Source organism: Oxyura jamaicensis, chromosome 1 (assembly GCF_011077185.1).
Source record: "Oxyura jamaicensis isolate SHBP4307 breed ruddy duck chromosome 1, BPBGC_Ojam_1.0, whole genome shotgun sequence".
In the NCBI taxonomy this organism is placed as follows: domain Eukaryota; kingdom Metazoa; phylum Chordata; class Aves; order Anseriformes; family Anatidae; genus Oxyura; species Oxyura jamaicensis.
Genome location: NC_048893.1, coordinates 64,596,665 through 64,612,286, shown reverse-complemented (window position 1 = coordinate 64,612,286; position 15,622 = coordinate 64,596,665). Strand labels below are relative to the sequence as shown.

Sequence of the window (15,622 nt, the reverse complement as noted above, 5' to 3'; positions counted from 1 at the left end):
GACTTCTCAAAAGATAGCATTTTCCATTTTTATGTCATAAAAAAATAATTAGAAATTGCTGCACTAATACCAGTCCAGAGAAACTGGGGAAACCAGCAAAAGTCAAAGTATTGAATTGAAATGCATTAGTGAAGTTGTAGGAGTAGGAGTTCGCAGAAGCAGGGGATGCTGTGAGCTGCGGACATTGAGCAGGGTACAGTAACAAAGGTACGCTGGCAGATAGCTGTGCTAGCAGTTTGCTCCTATTGTTAATATTTGCATTGGAGTATCACTAGTGCTGCTTTGGCTTCCTGACAGCATTCAGATAATGATGAAAGCCTATCTAGGCTTCTGGGGTGTTACTAAATCAGTAGTGTCACAAAAGGTTTGTGAAAATGAATTGTTGCTTGATTGTCCTTTCCACAAGTAGCCACTGTGCATTTTCAGAGATGGTTCTTTGGGAGTTAACACCATCCTCTCCCACTTTCCTCTGCTGGTTTTATTCATTCTTGCTTTTTCCAAAAGTGCTTCTGCCAGCTTTTCATGTGATGATTTCTTTGTTCCCCACACACAGCCGCATTGTTAGCATGTGATACCACACAAGCCTCACAGCTTTGCTTTGGTGTTTGATAGGATATTAAGCTAAATGGCTGTCAGGCACCCAATAGAAAGGAGGCTAGCTAGCAGGGGGAGAGAGGAGGGCTAGAGTTAAAACTTCAGATAGTGTTTGTCTCCATGCATACTGATTAAACTAGATGAAGCAAAGAGAAAGGCAACAGGAAATAAGTTGCAGTGAGATAGGCATTTATATTGTGTTAAGCTGCTTTGTTTTCATTGTCGACCGTCATTTGTATTCTATCTGCAGGTAAATTCTACTGTAAGCCTCACTACTGTTACCGACTCTCTGGTTATGCTCAAAGGAAGAGGCCAGCAGTGTCAGGAAAGGTAAATCATTATTTTCATCTAAAATGTCAAGTTAATAGATTTTGATTCTTGACATTGAAAAAGTAAATGTTATTTTTTATTATTCAGAAAGTAGAAGAATTCATAATGTATCAAGTTGCTTTCTGTCACGGTGCCTTGCAGTTCTATAAATTTTGTTTAAAAGCAGTTCTGTAATTATCACTTCTCTTTTCATGATTATTATAAAATAACATGCTGTCCCATTCAGAACAGTATTTTGATCTGTTTTCTTGTTAAACAGAAATGCTTATTCAGTTCATGTAGAGACTAAAGGAATCCTGCTAATGGTTTTATTTTTCCTTAAGATGAAACATATTTGCATTTCCTCTAAAACATGACATTCTGACCCATCTGCGTAGGCTATAAAGAAGACCTTCAGTCTTTTCTGAATGTTTGCTATCTGTTAGTGGGAACCTGTACGGAAAGAAAGGATATCCTTTCTACTACACAATTGTAATGGAAGCATTTGTGCTTTAAACATAGGATTGAGACCTACTGTGCATTACAGAAAGGTGTCTCTGCTTTTGTCTGTACAATCCAAGGCATGTTAAACTTAATTTGTCTCTTCAACTCACTTTTCAGTATTTTTGTGGTACTCTGTGTGAGCAAGAGTGAGCAAACGATATGGTAATCTCTTTGCATTCAAGTTCCGTTAAGCTTCCATGACACAACCTGTCTTTCCCCCATTAGATTATATTTCACCTCTGTGGTGGTGATGGTTGTTGTCTTTCTGCCTGTTTCTCAGTTTGTTTTTTTTAGTACATTCTAACTTTGGGGATTTATCCCAAAATTTGTGCCATACTTTATGCCAAAAAAGAAAGACCAAAAGTGAAACTTGTATTATATTCCAGATAAGCAGACTTGAGGAATCTTAATGCTTTGGTTTTCTTGGATATCCAGCTTGTTTTTTGGAGCTTAAATAAAGCAATGTATTGAGAGGGAATGTATTTCATTCAGACCTTGCTTTATGTGATGATAAAAGGGTATTTTAGCTGTAAGAGGGACGTCTTCCTAGTTCAGTGTTTTCAGTACATATAACCTCATATGAAAAAAGAGCATTTTTGATGTACTTCCAATTTGAATATGAATTTAATCCTCTCCTCCCCTATCCTTATAGGACACCAAAGGACCTCTGCAGGACGCTATGGCAAGTGATGGAAGTGGACGGGCAAATTCCATCTCCGCCTCAGCAGAGAGGGCCCCAGGTAGCTCCGCTTCCTTCTTTAGCAGGGTGGTGCAGTACTCTCTCATCTTCTTTGACAGAGTTAGGGTGGCAAGCCAGCGCCTGCAAAGCACAGTTTCCTCGATTGGGCACCAGGTAGCCCAGAACCCTTTGGACTCCTTTTTCATGTGTCAGCTAATAGCTTTTGGGGTTCCCTTTCTCTATGTCCAGTCAGAAGTTCTTGTGCAGATCTTAGGGGAATTCTGTGGGCAGTCTGCTGACCAGTAAGATTTAATGTGACCCGACTTAAAAAGCTGTATAACTCGTGTGATTTTTGGGGTGCCATGTGAATTTTGTGCATTATGTGAAAGTCTCAATATATTAATATTTTGCATTGTGGCTTTGAGGGCCTAGATTTTCGGTCCTTTCAAGGACATTATCTGCAATAGTTCCAGGAAAACACAGATGCACAGTTAAGGGTCTCCTCTGAGTGGGCCCAGATAAAGAAGCTTTGTCTGTAATGTATGTATCTTGATGTTAGTCAAGTTTTTCTGATACACTGGAATGACTTGCAAACTGGATTTCTGTGTTTGCCTGAAATCTGGGAGTGGTTTCTCATTCTCCCAAGCTTTTCTTCATTAATCTGGTACTTGAATGGGAAAGATCCCATTATCTTGGGACTGTGTCTCCTTTGGAACTCTGGGTATCTGTGACAGCTGATGGGATCGGATTTCTTAAACTTTCTGAGTTTTGTGGTGCTGGCAGGTCATGGTGCTCTTCCCTTACTGCCAGAATCTGTGCTGCTCCTGGCCACGGCTTTGGAAATGGGGTAGTGAATGTGTGTGTCTTACTGTGAAGTATTTTTGCCTTTTAACTTAAAATTCTAATTCCTTCTAACATGGGAGAAGTGTCTCTGCTACAAATGCTCGTTCACCCAGCCCCTAAATGTTTATTTAGTGATGTAAGAAAGAGATTTGATTTCTAGTATTGGTTCTAGAACACTATGGAAAAACTAAATCAGTTGCTTTTAGAGGGAGAACATATTTCTAGCAAAACTTTGAGAAAAAAATGTTTTCACGGTGCTAGTTGATAAAAGATCTTAAAAACATACAGGCAGATAAAAATCATGCTTATGTCTGACTTCAAGTATTATTCTTACAAGCTTTTCTAAGATGGAAACCAAATGCAGTGAGACTGAAATTCATTCTTACTGCGTGCAGCTGATTCTTTAAGTAATTACTTTCACTCTTTCCTTTGTCATTGGTGTGGAATTTCCATAGGGCAAAATAGAGGAAAGAGAAAGCATTGTGGAAAATGACATTTGCAAAATGCCTTGGACAGATGCGATAACTACACCATTTTTTGTACTATTGGCTAGACAATTAAAATTGTTTTCTCTAAAGGTGAAGAGTTGTGTTTTTTTTTTTCATTTTTAGTTTTATGTGGAGCATATTCTTTAAGATATATGGAAAATATATTTCTTGGAACTGCTATTCACAGAGTATCTCATATGAGAATAAGGCAGCTTAATGGGATAAAGCTACTGGTGATGAAAAGTTTTTTTTTAAAAAAAAGCATTTAACTGTATATCAACTAGTTTTTCAATACAATTGATGTCAAAGTCTCCTTCTGATTTAGTCCTTCCAATTGATCAAATTTAATTACATTTATCAGTGAGCCTTCAGTAAATAGCATCTGAGTGATCACTAAGTAGGACAAACAATAGGCTGTGGTTTGCTGTAAACTGATCAGACGTTTCCATCTCTTTCTATGTAGTAGTGGTACAGGTGGCACCTGTGGTGGCACGATTACAAGAATGGTCATATTTCCAAAGAAGTAATATAGAACAGACACGGTTTTATCAGACAGCAAAACTTGAAATCTAGGACTCCTGTTTGCTTGCTACTATTCTAAAGCAGTGCCTGACTGTAGCATCATTTTTAATCTTTCGCAGCTTTTAAAGCTTTGTCTTTTGTAGTGCACAAAGTGCAATAGGGCATACTCAGCTGCATGTAGCCAGCTCATCTTTAAAGCAGTGTAATATGTTGCATTCTTGCGTGCATGACAGAAATACCTTTAATGGTAGAAGAGTGAGCTCTGGCTCTGCTGTTCTCCCACTTTCTGCTAGAAAACTGCCATTTGTAGCTGAGATTTAGTTTTCCTTGTGAAGCAGGTTCTAAGTGTATTTTAAAATTTCTGGTTTAACAAGGATTAAGAAGCAGGAGGAGGCTAAGTGCAATGCATTTTAAATGCAAGCTACAGTGTCATTAAAGGCAGGTCAGTTCCCCATTAGTTAGTTTAACGGTCATGTCCTGCAGGTCCTTATCTTTAGCTCAAGTTCTTGTTGGATAGGCCAGGAAACTGGAAATGTGCTTACAATTCTATAAGGCTTGGGGGGGGGGGGAAGTGAAAAAACACCTCAACTTTTGAATTACAAAGCTTCATGATACACTGGAAGAATATGGTATTATTTCTGAGTAATCAAAGGGAATCTATAAGATTATATCTCTAGTCCTGACTTCAAACTATGTGTGCATAAGCTTTCCTGAAATTTATTAACTTCACTGTGTTAGAAACTGTAGGCTTTCTGCTTTCACTGAAGAGTAGATTAATGCCTTAAGCAAAAACCTCTCTGAATTAGAGACAGAGGCAGAGCTGTTTCAGTGCTCCACTTCAGCCATCTGTTAGATTGACCAATTAACAGGTTGTATATCTGAAACTGTTTGACCTCCTTTCAGAAAAGTGCTGCCAAATTTTTTTGGTAGTAGTAATTTCATACCTTGAGGTCTGAGCCAGTCTCAGTAGTGAGGCAGATGTTGATGAGGAGTGTAAGTTGCCTCTAAAATTATTAAGTAAAACAAAAGTGTAGAATGCATAGGTTTCATTTCTGATGGAAATCTAAAGATACCTTAGAATACAAAAGGAAGGTGTACAGCAGAAACATCAATTCAACAATATATAAGACAAAAACCTTTCTGTTCTTAAAATTTATACCCTCAGAGTTAAATTGAGTCCTGAATTAGCTTGTTCAGTGACCATTATAATGACTTGTAAAAGACCTGCTTTTTAGCTGCCACAGAATCCCAAGTAAATGCATGGGGTTTTCCCCTTCACTCAGTATCTCTTTTACTCTGCCGCCAAATCTGGTCTCTTCTTTTTTAGCCAGATTAGTAATTAAAATTAATTCAAACACAAAATAACATTCAGCATATTCAGTCAGCTGGGGTAAGATTGGTCACAACAAGCACGTTCTTGTGATGTGTTACTAACCTGATTGGCATGTATTAACTTTGCTAAAGACGTCAGTCCCTCGCTGGGCAGCCACAGGCTTGCCTGGCATTAAATGTTTTGTCTGTCCCTTGTAATGACTATAGTTGTAGAGTACAACCTGTGATAAGCAGGTTGAGATTTTCTAGCAGTCAAGTAGAACCACTATTTTTGTGAAAGTGTTGCATGGTTTGCCAGAGAGCCTGCGTGACATCTTATGTAGTGGTTACAAGGAATGTTTTCAGGGAGGTTATGCCTCTTGCAATGCTGATTGGGGAAGGGACAACAAGCTTTTGAGTGAGTGATGCCATTCTCTCCTGGGAAGGGAAGTTGGGAAAAGCGGTTACTATGCTTTTGGTCCTGCTGAACTGTGGCATGCTTGTCGTAGATTCTGTAACCTTTCTCTGTATTCTGTCTGCCTGTTTCTCTCTATCTTCTGCGTTTGCCTTTGTTCCAAAGTTGCTGCTATTGCCAAGGGAAAAAAAAAATACTTTGCTTCTCAACTGTCTCTCCCTGTGATAATCTGTAACCACCATGTCTTGGATTTTTTTTTTAATATTATTTATGGTATTTTATATGGTTTTAATGTGCTTTTAATGCAAATGCTGATTTTCTATTTGTTCTAAAGGTCTGTAAGAATATATTCTCAAACTTCCAGCTCTTTCTTGACAGATGGACTTGGAACAGTCTTTACCCATATCAGATTTATGATAACGCTCCTTGGGGTGACTTGAGGTGGTGATGTTTTGTTATGTTTTCCATTTGAAGCTTGTCTTCTCACAGCAATACATTTCTGCCTACTTCAGCAATAGGAAGTTCATAAGGGAAAGACCTGCTAGGGAAGCTCATACTTCAAAATATACTGCAATAATATGCATGAGGTCTTTGCAGTAATTATTTACCTGTGAAAGATTTAAGAAACCAATTATAAGCCATAGTATGCAACACTGAAAATTTAAGTACAAGGTAGAGGCATTAGGTCTCCTACTTTACAATCACAAAAATATATATAGTATATACGATACAGGTGTGCAATATGAAAACAATATGACAAGGTAAAAATAAAAATCTTCTATGGGTGTGCCTTAAAAGTTTTCAGGGAGCAATGTTATGAGCAAACCCTTTATGGAAGACCCTTAAACATGTAATCTGTTGCGTATAGTGAGCAAAGGTGGGCTTTACAAGGGGAAGTTATTTTGCTGACGTGGAGAGCTAGAAAAGGGTGAATGCTTCCTCTAAATGGTATACCCTATAAAGTAAATTAACTGAGCCACATTTTCAAAAGGATCTTAAAACTGTCTGTGATTTTCACAGTCTTTATGAATGCATACAATAATATTTGCACACACTTCTACTTCTGTGCCTAATGAAGTACAAATACATCTTGTATAAATTTATATATATAAATCGGCAGCTTGTTCATAAACATTGCCCCTTCACAGTTCCATTAACATACATTGAATATGCCTTGTGAAAATGATTCAGCTCAAAGCTATACTGCTTGCTTGTACATACAAACACATCTTCATGAAATCCTCCATTTGGTCACTTCTTTTCGTTATTATTCAGTTTGGGGTTTTATTCATTTTAATTTAGGGTGTTATAAACACTATATTACAGATGATACAGTGAACTAATTAATTCTGTGACAGACTGTTGGTTTGTGATGCCTTCATTTTAAACCACTAAACTCTGCATTTATAAACATCAATACCCCTCCCCACACCAAAATTCTTTTTTTATTTTTTATTTTTAAAAAAGGTACATCCATATTTTGGGATGTATCACCAAACTGGGAGGAAAGATAGTTCCTCTTCTGCTGTGCCTTGAAGTTTTTCTTTTTTGTTTGGAGTAACAGTGGTGTTGTGTCCTGCAGGACAGGGCACATAATACTGAAACCTTTTATGGGGTTTCATACAGCTCCAAAGAGATCTAATGCAAGATTTATTTCTCTGCTGGAAGATTTAAAATGTAAACTTAAGAATCAGATCCTGTGTTTTTGGAAGCTGAGGAGAGTGCGTGGGTTGCATGATTAGGACCAAGGTTCGGTGCCCAGTGAATCATTGCTCAATAGCAAGCCAGGAATCTCTCAGAGGAGATGTTCTTGACTGTTCCCAGTCCATCATGTTCCTTGTCAGTGTTCTTATCAGGATTTGTGTGGCTTTGGTGTGAAAGAAAGGAGAATGCTAAAGGAGCAGCAATTTGAATCCCAGAACATTTGGAAGGGCAAAGGCACGACTGGAACGTTATTTGTTCTGAAGAGCTGAGATGCAGCTGACCTAATAAAGCTTCACTGAAAAATCCGAGAAAAAGATCTGGGGGCTGAGGAAGAATAGTGATGTGGTTAGTTCATGCTCATGGCTGGATCCTGCTAAGAACACCTTTTTCTGGGGAGCAAAAGGTCTCCCGATTCCACCTTTCTCTCTAGCTTTCAGACCTGTAGACTTGTTTCACTGAAATATTTGTTTACTGTTTGTTATGTGTGTATTCTGAAGGGTGATATGAATTTTTCTGGGCACTTTTAAGAGCTTCATTACAAGTTTATGCATCTTAGAAAAAATATTGTGTAAAGGAGTTGGATTATTTTAATTGTAGAATTAAAACATTTGTGTGTGTTGTGTTTTGTTGTGTTTTATTTTTTTAAAGTAGAATCTAAGAAATAATTGTTTTGAGGAGACTGTTTCCCTCAGAGAAATGGAGGGAGTTTAAATGAAATAAGCTCGGTGACAGAAAATATTTGTGAGACAATTAGTGCTCAGAAAGGCTTCATGTCTCCATTGTATAGCTTCTTCGAAGATTTTTATTTATGCAGTTGTTTTTAACCTGTTTTTGTTTTGGGTGTGTGTCTCTTTAAATTATGTACTACTTGGTTTTCCTGTTGCTGTGAAATCGAGACTTTTGTTCAATTGTGTGAAATGTTCAAGGGAATAAATTCCAAACAATCTTCAGGTTTCTGAGTTTTTCTTTGTCATCCCCCTTCTTCTTCCACTAGTTCCAGGTGAGCAATGCTGTGGGGGATTAGTAACTGGGGGAGAACGAAATGAATAGAACTAGCAAGCTTGAATACCCTTCCAAAGATATTTTGGGGAGCTCCATGCACGTGTAACTGCAAAGTGCTACAGAGACTTCTGAGGGCAGTTCTGCTCTGGCAGACACTGGATCTGGTAACTTTTCAGTCTACTTCTGTACTTTTTTTTAAAGCTTTTCTTTTTTTATTTCTATTTTATTTATTTTATTTCTATTTTGTTTTGCTGTTGTGTTGTGGTTTGCTCAGCGTGCAGGGCATACACTGCCCAGACAGCATTACATGTTTCTGTAGAAAAACTGGTAAGGACCCCCGTACCAAATATTCTACCTCTTTGCTGTAGATACACTGTCAGTGTTGTGGTTTCACTGTTTTTTTTTTTTTGTTTGTTTGTTTGTTTGTTTGATTTGTTTGTTTTTTTATATGGGAGGCTGTATTGTGTGCCTTGCTACAGGCCAAAGTTCTTTCTAGCACTCTGTAAACAGGGCAGTGAAACGCATCTGTGAGGGGAGAGGAAGAACATGAGGCAGTGTAAGCCAGCACTGAGGAGCAGGGAGGCATAGCCTTTACATCTGGTGTGACAGGTAAGCTTTTGGGCAAGATCTGTTTCCTCTTACTTGTACAGCAGCAGCTGAGATGATGGGGTGTTAGAAGTGATGGAAAGGCATAAAATAAGTAAATGTGAGGCCATTTAGCCAAATCCTGTGTCTTATATTCTAGTTGGTTGTTTCTTTCCTCTCAGGAGAATGACACATGAGGAGATGACCTCCATGCCTCGAGACCATTAATAGGCTATTCTATTACGTTCTTATGACCAACATGTTGAGTTGTTTCATAGCTTTGAGCTACATTTTCCTGTTCTCTAAGATACACTGGGTGAGCCTCTGTTAGGGAATCACTCTGTTTTGGAGGGAGGTGCTCATCCCCATCTGTGGTGAAGTCAGACAATCCTTGCTGTTCCCAGTACAGTAGACATTATTTTCTCCAGTTTTTAGCTGAAAACAAATATTTGTATAATGGGGTGCTCTCAGGCAGTCTCACCTCATTCTTTGCGAAGTCTACACAGATCTCTCATGCTCTCTGTTTCTGTCCCTGTGGTTCTTCCCTAGTCTGATGACTTCATGTGTTCTCTTACTAATGCCTCAGGGAGGGGTTGAGCTCTGGATCCAGCCCTGGCAGAGGGGTGGTGCCAGGGAACTCCTTCCATGACCCTGCCACTCAAAAGTCACTTTTTGTTAAAGACGCCCTAATTTTGCTTGTGAAGCAAAACTGAACCTTTGTCAAGTGTTATTCTCTTCAACACCACGCTTTCTCCTCACTCCCATTCCAACCTAGAATATTTACCTTAAAATTATTTAATCTAGAGGAAATTTTATTCTATAAGTAAAGCCCCAAATAACACACTGTCAAATACGATTATTTTTAAACTTTGTTAAGCAAATGAACTGGCCTAAAAATGAGGAAGGAAAGTAGAAGATTTGGGTTGGGCTATGTTCTTGCTGGGTGTACATGCTTCCTTGCCTTAATTCAGTAAAGAGAATACATTGATTTTCCAGAATGTTATTCTAGGGTCTTGACTCTCACAGATTTGTCCCTCATTTGCATCCATTGCTTCTGAGAGTCTTTAACATTATTTATGGCTTGTTGTACTTGTTAAATAGATTAAATATTATCTTTGTCCTACAAATAAGGAAAATGAGCTGTCATGTGTACTTTTTTGCAGTTACTATCCTCACTTGTAGTTGCCAAAGAAATAATCTGCAGAAAATCTTATGTGGATGCTAACTACTATTTATTTACCCCAGAGCTGAAATGGAAGGACTGAACTTCACAATTTAAATAGTACTATATTAAGGACAAGCTTTAAAAGCAAGGTAACATACTTAGTGTGTAAATCACTTTAAAACATTGAGGTAGTGAACCATTAAGAATGCACAAAAGTCTGTGGGGAATGTGAATGCTTTATTTCCTTCAAAATAGAATTACTTCAATTGAAGCTCAACTGAATTAGCCTTTTGAGGCATTTGGAAACTTCCTTGTAAGATTTGAGCTTTAAGGAATATTAAGGTGTTTTCCACCATGCATCCCAAAACAGTTTACTTAATCAGATTAATTTTGGTAGCAGTTTTGTCAAGAGAAACACTGGCATAGATGATTTCTTTTGCAACACCCAACACTAGGGTAGTGTAGAAAGCCTGCTGTGTACAAGTTGTTTCACATTTTTGACAAAATAATCTTTTTCATCTCATATGGTAGAAAGTTAACATAACTATTTCATGTAGATCTTTTCCTCTAATTTTCTGTAACAGTGATGAGAAGGCATGAAGTACTTCAAAAATAATAAAATGAGTGAATAAATATCTATGAATATAATAATTAAAACAAGACAGTAGCAGTTTTACCACCTGCTTGTGGACAACAGCATGAGATACTAAGATATGCAGGTGGTAATATATCTTCAAATACAAAGGGGAAGCAAGGGGACAAAAGCAAACTTAAAAATAAATTTGATATTTGAAGAGAAGGAACAGATACCACAGAGTTAACAGTGAACCTGTTTTCCTGCTTCTATGAAGTGTGATAAGGAGAAAGGTGGAGTAGTTGTTGAGCTGATCATAGCAATGTAGAGCTTATCTTAGGCTTTCAAAACAAAACAGGGCAGATGCTCTTTAAGGACGAGATGGCACTTCTATGCTCTGTTTAGTTACTTACAGCCTCTCTCAAAAATGCATGTTTAGTCTGACATTTCTCATGTTTGCTGTCATCCCAGAAGGCTGTGTTTTCTTTTTTTGGAAAATTTCATAACTGTCCTTTCTGCTGTTACAGAAGTTTATCTGATGGCCTGGGGGCAGTAGTGTTTAAAAACAGACTTTTTTTTGTACCCAAGAGATGTTTCAGATACTTTCAGGCTTCGGTAACTCAGTGATTTAAAACATTAGAACTGATGTGTATGTTATCTTTAATCAATTAGGTCTTTTGGAAGCTTTGTTTTGGAACTGTCATAGATTTTGAAAATACCTGGCTATATACCTATGTAATAGTTTTCTTAGCTTCAGAAAAATTCCCACTAACGTATGAAGCTCTGGATTGCTTGGAATATTCAATTGCTTTACAAGTTACACAAGAGCAGGTGGGATAAATGCAGATATTAGGAAAGTACGCAAGAGAGTAAGGGGAGCAGATGCTGATGTTTATTGGAGTGTGTGCAACTTCTACTTAGGACAAGTATTCCCCAATATATTTTCCTGTAATTGCCAGTGTAAGATTTCAGCCTGTTCCATTATCAGCAATTCTTAACCTTGAAAAAAAATGATAGAAATTCAAGTGAGGACATGGTTAGTATCTAAATATATTCTGAGATCCAGTAATTATGAAATTCTGTTGTAAATTGCAGCAGAAGAGAAACTGGTTAGTTCAGTATTTGAAAGAAGATATCCATTCTAAAGCTATGTTTTGAATCTGATTGCAATTTGAATGGGAAATTGAAAATATTTGGTATTCCAAGCTTTATTATTATGTATGATTAAATTTCTTGTTCCTGATTGTTCATTCTTTAATGGTGAAAACATTTTCCAGGATCCAAGATGGAATTGGAAGAGCAGACTTCTATTTAAAAAAAAAAAAAAAATAGGCCTGCCTTGTATTGATAGATTCCTCTGGTACTTTTAGATGGAAGTGCCCTTGGTTCAGCTTTTTGTTATTTGCACAATGGGAATCACCTTGTCTGATACCTCCTGGTGAAATGAGAGATTTCAGAAGGCTGCTACGTACAAGTGGTGAGAAATGGATGCCACTATGAACAAGCTCTCTAAAGTCTTATGTAGTAGAGGAGAAACTTTTTTTCTAACAACATAAAAGAGGTTACTGTTTGGATAAGATAATTACTGGACAGTCACTCTTAAATATTAATTTCAAAGGAACGTAACATACGTCACTTTAAAAAGGGGAAAAACCCTGAGCCAAAGTCAAGGTGGTTTTGGAATACAGTGTGGCCTTTCTCTCTTTTCCTTTTTCTCCATGAAAGTTCCTGGGTGTACCTCATCCCAGGTGGCTCTTTGAGGTAATATACCTTTAATTGTTGGCAGGACAAAATTTATCCCTGCAAAGTAATCTTTAGCTAGATTATCTTTTACTGCTCTTCATCCTTCCCACACTCAGTTTCTTTCAGAAAATTGAAACAAGGCCAGGCAACAAATGATAGAGCTGATCAAAATGCTTGGAGAGAACTCAGACATCTTAGATGATACCAACAAAATGGAAAATGATAGGCAATACATTATTGACTTACCAATATTCCTGGATAATGGACATACCAATAATTAACCAACTTAAAAAATATAAGTTGATGTAGGGGTTTCATCTCCCTAGTACTTTTAACCTGTTTAAACATCAGTGAAAATTGAATCTGTGCAAATGTTAACGTTCTCTGCTAGAAAAGCTGCATTAAGGAGAATGAAGCTTAGCAGTGTACACTGGGGCTTGGATTAAGTGACTTAATATCTCCTTTCCCCAGTTTATTTTCTCCACCCACTGTCTATAACACTGGACTCTTTCCAGGAGTCCAGAAATATATTCCTGGATTGTTCTATACCTCTGCTGTAGTGAAGACAGCTTTTCTATATTATTAAAATATGTCCTGAGCTTTAAACTTTCATTATGTATTAATACAACCTCATGCATTTGTTATGAAAAACACCACGTATTTCTCAAACATAATTTATGGTTTAAGCTGCAGATGAATTTTGACTTGTTTTCAAGTCACAAATGTGAATTAAAGATGACCTTGAAATAAAACTGATTAATATATTCACTTTTGCTGGCTTCCACTAAAAATGAAGAAAGATCGATCAACTTGTCAGCTGTTTTGCTCTTGCTCTACCAGTGCTGTAGGAAGCAACATTTTGTCAGTTTTTTTTTTTTTTTTTTTTTTTGACAATTCTACGAGTCTGTTTTAACTGAATAGTGTGGGAGCAGGGGAGAAATATTGCAACATCAGTAAGATGGATTTCTAAGTTACTAATTCCATTGACTAGTCAGTCCAGTTCACATTTGTAAGTGTGAAGAGAATGGGTTTCCACCTTTACTGACAGTATCGGAGATATGAAGAACTTAGTTGTAGCTGCAGGTTGTGGAGGAGGACTTGCATCGTCTTAAGTTTGTTTCTACAGTATCTATGGTTTCTACCATTTCAGAATTCCTTGAATATTTTATTGTGAGTTATTCCCATACACGTGACAGTGGTTTTGGGGTGCCTTTGAGTGCTTCTTCTCTGCTCTTCTTTGCTTAAGAAGCCAGTATTATATCAACAGGAATCTCACTGATTTTTGTGTGCTGTTGAATCAAGTAGGCTCTAAAATTTCTTGGTCTGCACTAGAAATTGTGCTGGTTCTTTAATAACTCCCTATTGGGTACTTCTGCATCAGAGGATATTTAAATAAAACAACTTTGTGTGTGTACAGTTTAATCTCCCTGTTTCTCTGTTTAGTTCCCAGATTTGCTAGGATGAATTGGTTTGGTGACAGTTTGAGGACTGAGATTTGAGGGGTTAGTAGAGGTCTCAGGCACATCTTTTATAAATTTAGTTAGGTATTATTTATTGTTGAGATTGATGCATGTGTATTAGAGACAAATTTAAGTAGGGTCATCTTCTGGTTTGAGCTCATTTTGAATCCTGTGCATGGATGTTTTGGATGTTTTACTTATGAATAGATTTTGCTTTCTTACTGTACTGTCCTCTTTGAATTTAGAGCTTTTATGTTTAGCAGAACATGATATGGAACAAGCTGGAAATGCAGACAAGACAAAATTCAAGATTTGACAACTTCCCAATATAGTTGAATAATTCAGGCTCCCTGAGGATTTGAGAATACCCTAGGATAGTAAGAGAGAACATTGAGACATTACATCAAAATAACTTTGACACTTGATGACTATTATGTATTTATGTTCAGATAAATGCACTTTTCTCTGTTTGAGCAGGTGTTTTATTATGCTTTTGGCTTTGTGGATGTGCTTATCAAAATTCAGGGGATGCAACCAGGAAATGTGCAGTTCTGCAGTATGTGATGTGAGGCTTTGTGAACAAGCAGTGAAAAGAATTCGCCCATCCTGCAGGGGCTCTTGCTGCTGGTTTTCTAGAGACCTTTCTTAAAAGAGAAGATAAATTTTAAAGAGTGGATGCATCTGGCTTTAAAAACTTCAAACTTCTTCCTAGCCTTAAAAAACCCTATTTAATGCACTTCTGTAGGTCATTTTAGATTTAGCAGCTATATGTTCTGTGTATTTCATATCGTGCAGTACCAAAATTCTTAAGTGGCTAGATACTAACTTTGGAGAGGATTAAGGAAAGGATTTCTGGCCATGTCTCTCAAAGAAATCAGTTGCACTTAATTAAATGGGATATCCTAATTGACTTACTGTTTCAGTATGTACAGCACCCAACAGCGTGTGCACGTCAGTACTAAGCACCCCGTTTTGGTGTACTCTGTGCTGTAAGCACAACAAACATCTCATAGGAGGTGCCTTTGCTCCTCCTGCTTGTGTAAACCATATAATTGTGATGCCTAATATCTGACATTTGTTAGTCCCTTCCTTACTTCAAAGTATTCTGTCTTCACTTAAGGTGAAGCTGAGAGAAAAGGGTTGGAGCTGGGCATTCTGGATCCTGTTTCTGGCACTGCCACTAATCTGCTGTGAGACTGACTTGCTGGTATTTAATCTCTGTGTCTGGACTTGTGCAGTGCCTCTGCAGCACTTACCTACTTCCAAAATAGGTTTGTTTTAATATGCTAATACTTGTAAAACTTTCTGAGGCCCTTAGGTGAGGAGTGGAGCTGAAGTACAAAGAGGCAGTTAAAGGAATTAAAGTGAACAAAGGTGAAACTTTTGGGGAATAAAATGAAACTCAATCTGACATTAAAACAAATGAAAAATGAGATGCCAAAAATGCTATTCTAGGTCATTTGAATGATCTTCTACATAACTCAGTGATAATTTTTGTTGAAATGCAAGCAAACTTCAGAAACCTTAACCTCAAAGATATTTCTTACAGATTAATGACAATGGAATCTGAGGACATTCAGCATATCTTACCCTGTGTTCACTGCATTGCTTTTAAACTCCCACAAAAAATTCTATCTTCCATCTCAGTATTTTGTCATATGTGATATGACGTTGTATCCATGGCAGTTGCTTTATCTGATACAGATATCTGTGTTCTCAAACAT

At 37.4% G+C, this 15,622-nt stretch overlaps 1 protein-coding gene across 7 annotated transcripts in view; it reads left to right on the top strand.

The window, feature by feature from the left end:
- Positions 1 to 15,622, top strand: part of MICAL3 (microtubule associated monooxygenase, calponin and LIM domain containing 3) — a 162,388-nt gene that overhangs the window by 93,557 nt on the left and 53,209 nt on the right. For all 7 annotated transcript variants that reach the window (XM_035346355.1, XM_035346365.1, XM_035346381.1 and 4 more), the window contains 2 exons: positions 845 to 924; positions 2,060 to 2,147. In XM_035346355.1, coding sequence (XP_035202246.1) covers positions 845 to 924; positions 2,060 to 2,147 — 168 coding nt within the window. The remainder of the gene's footprint in view (positions 1 to 844; positions 925 to 2,059; positions 2,148 to 15,622) is intronic.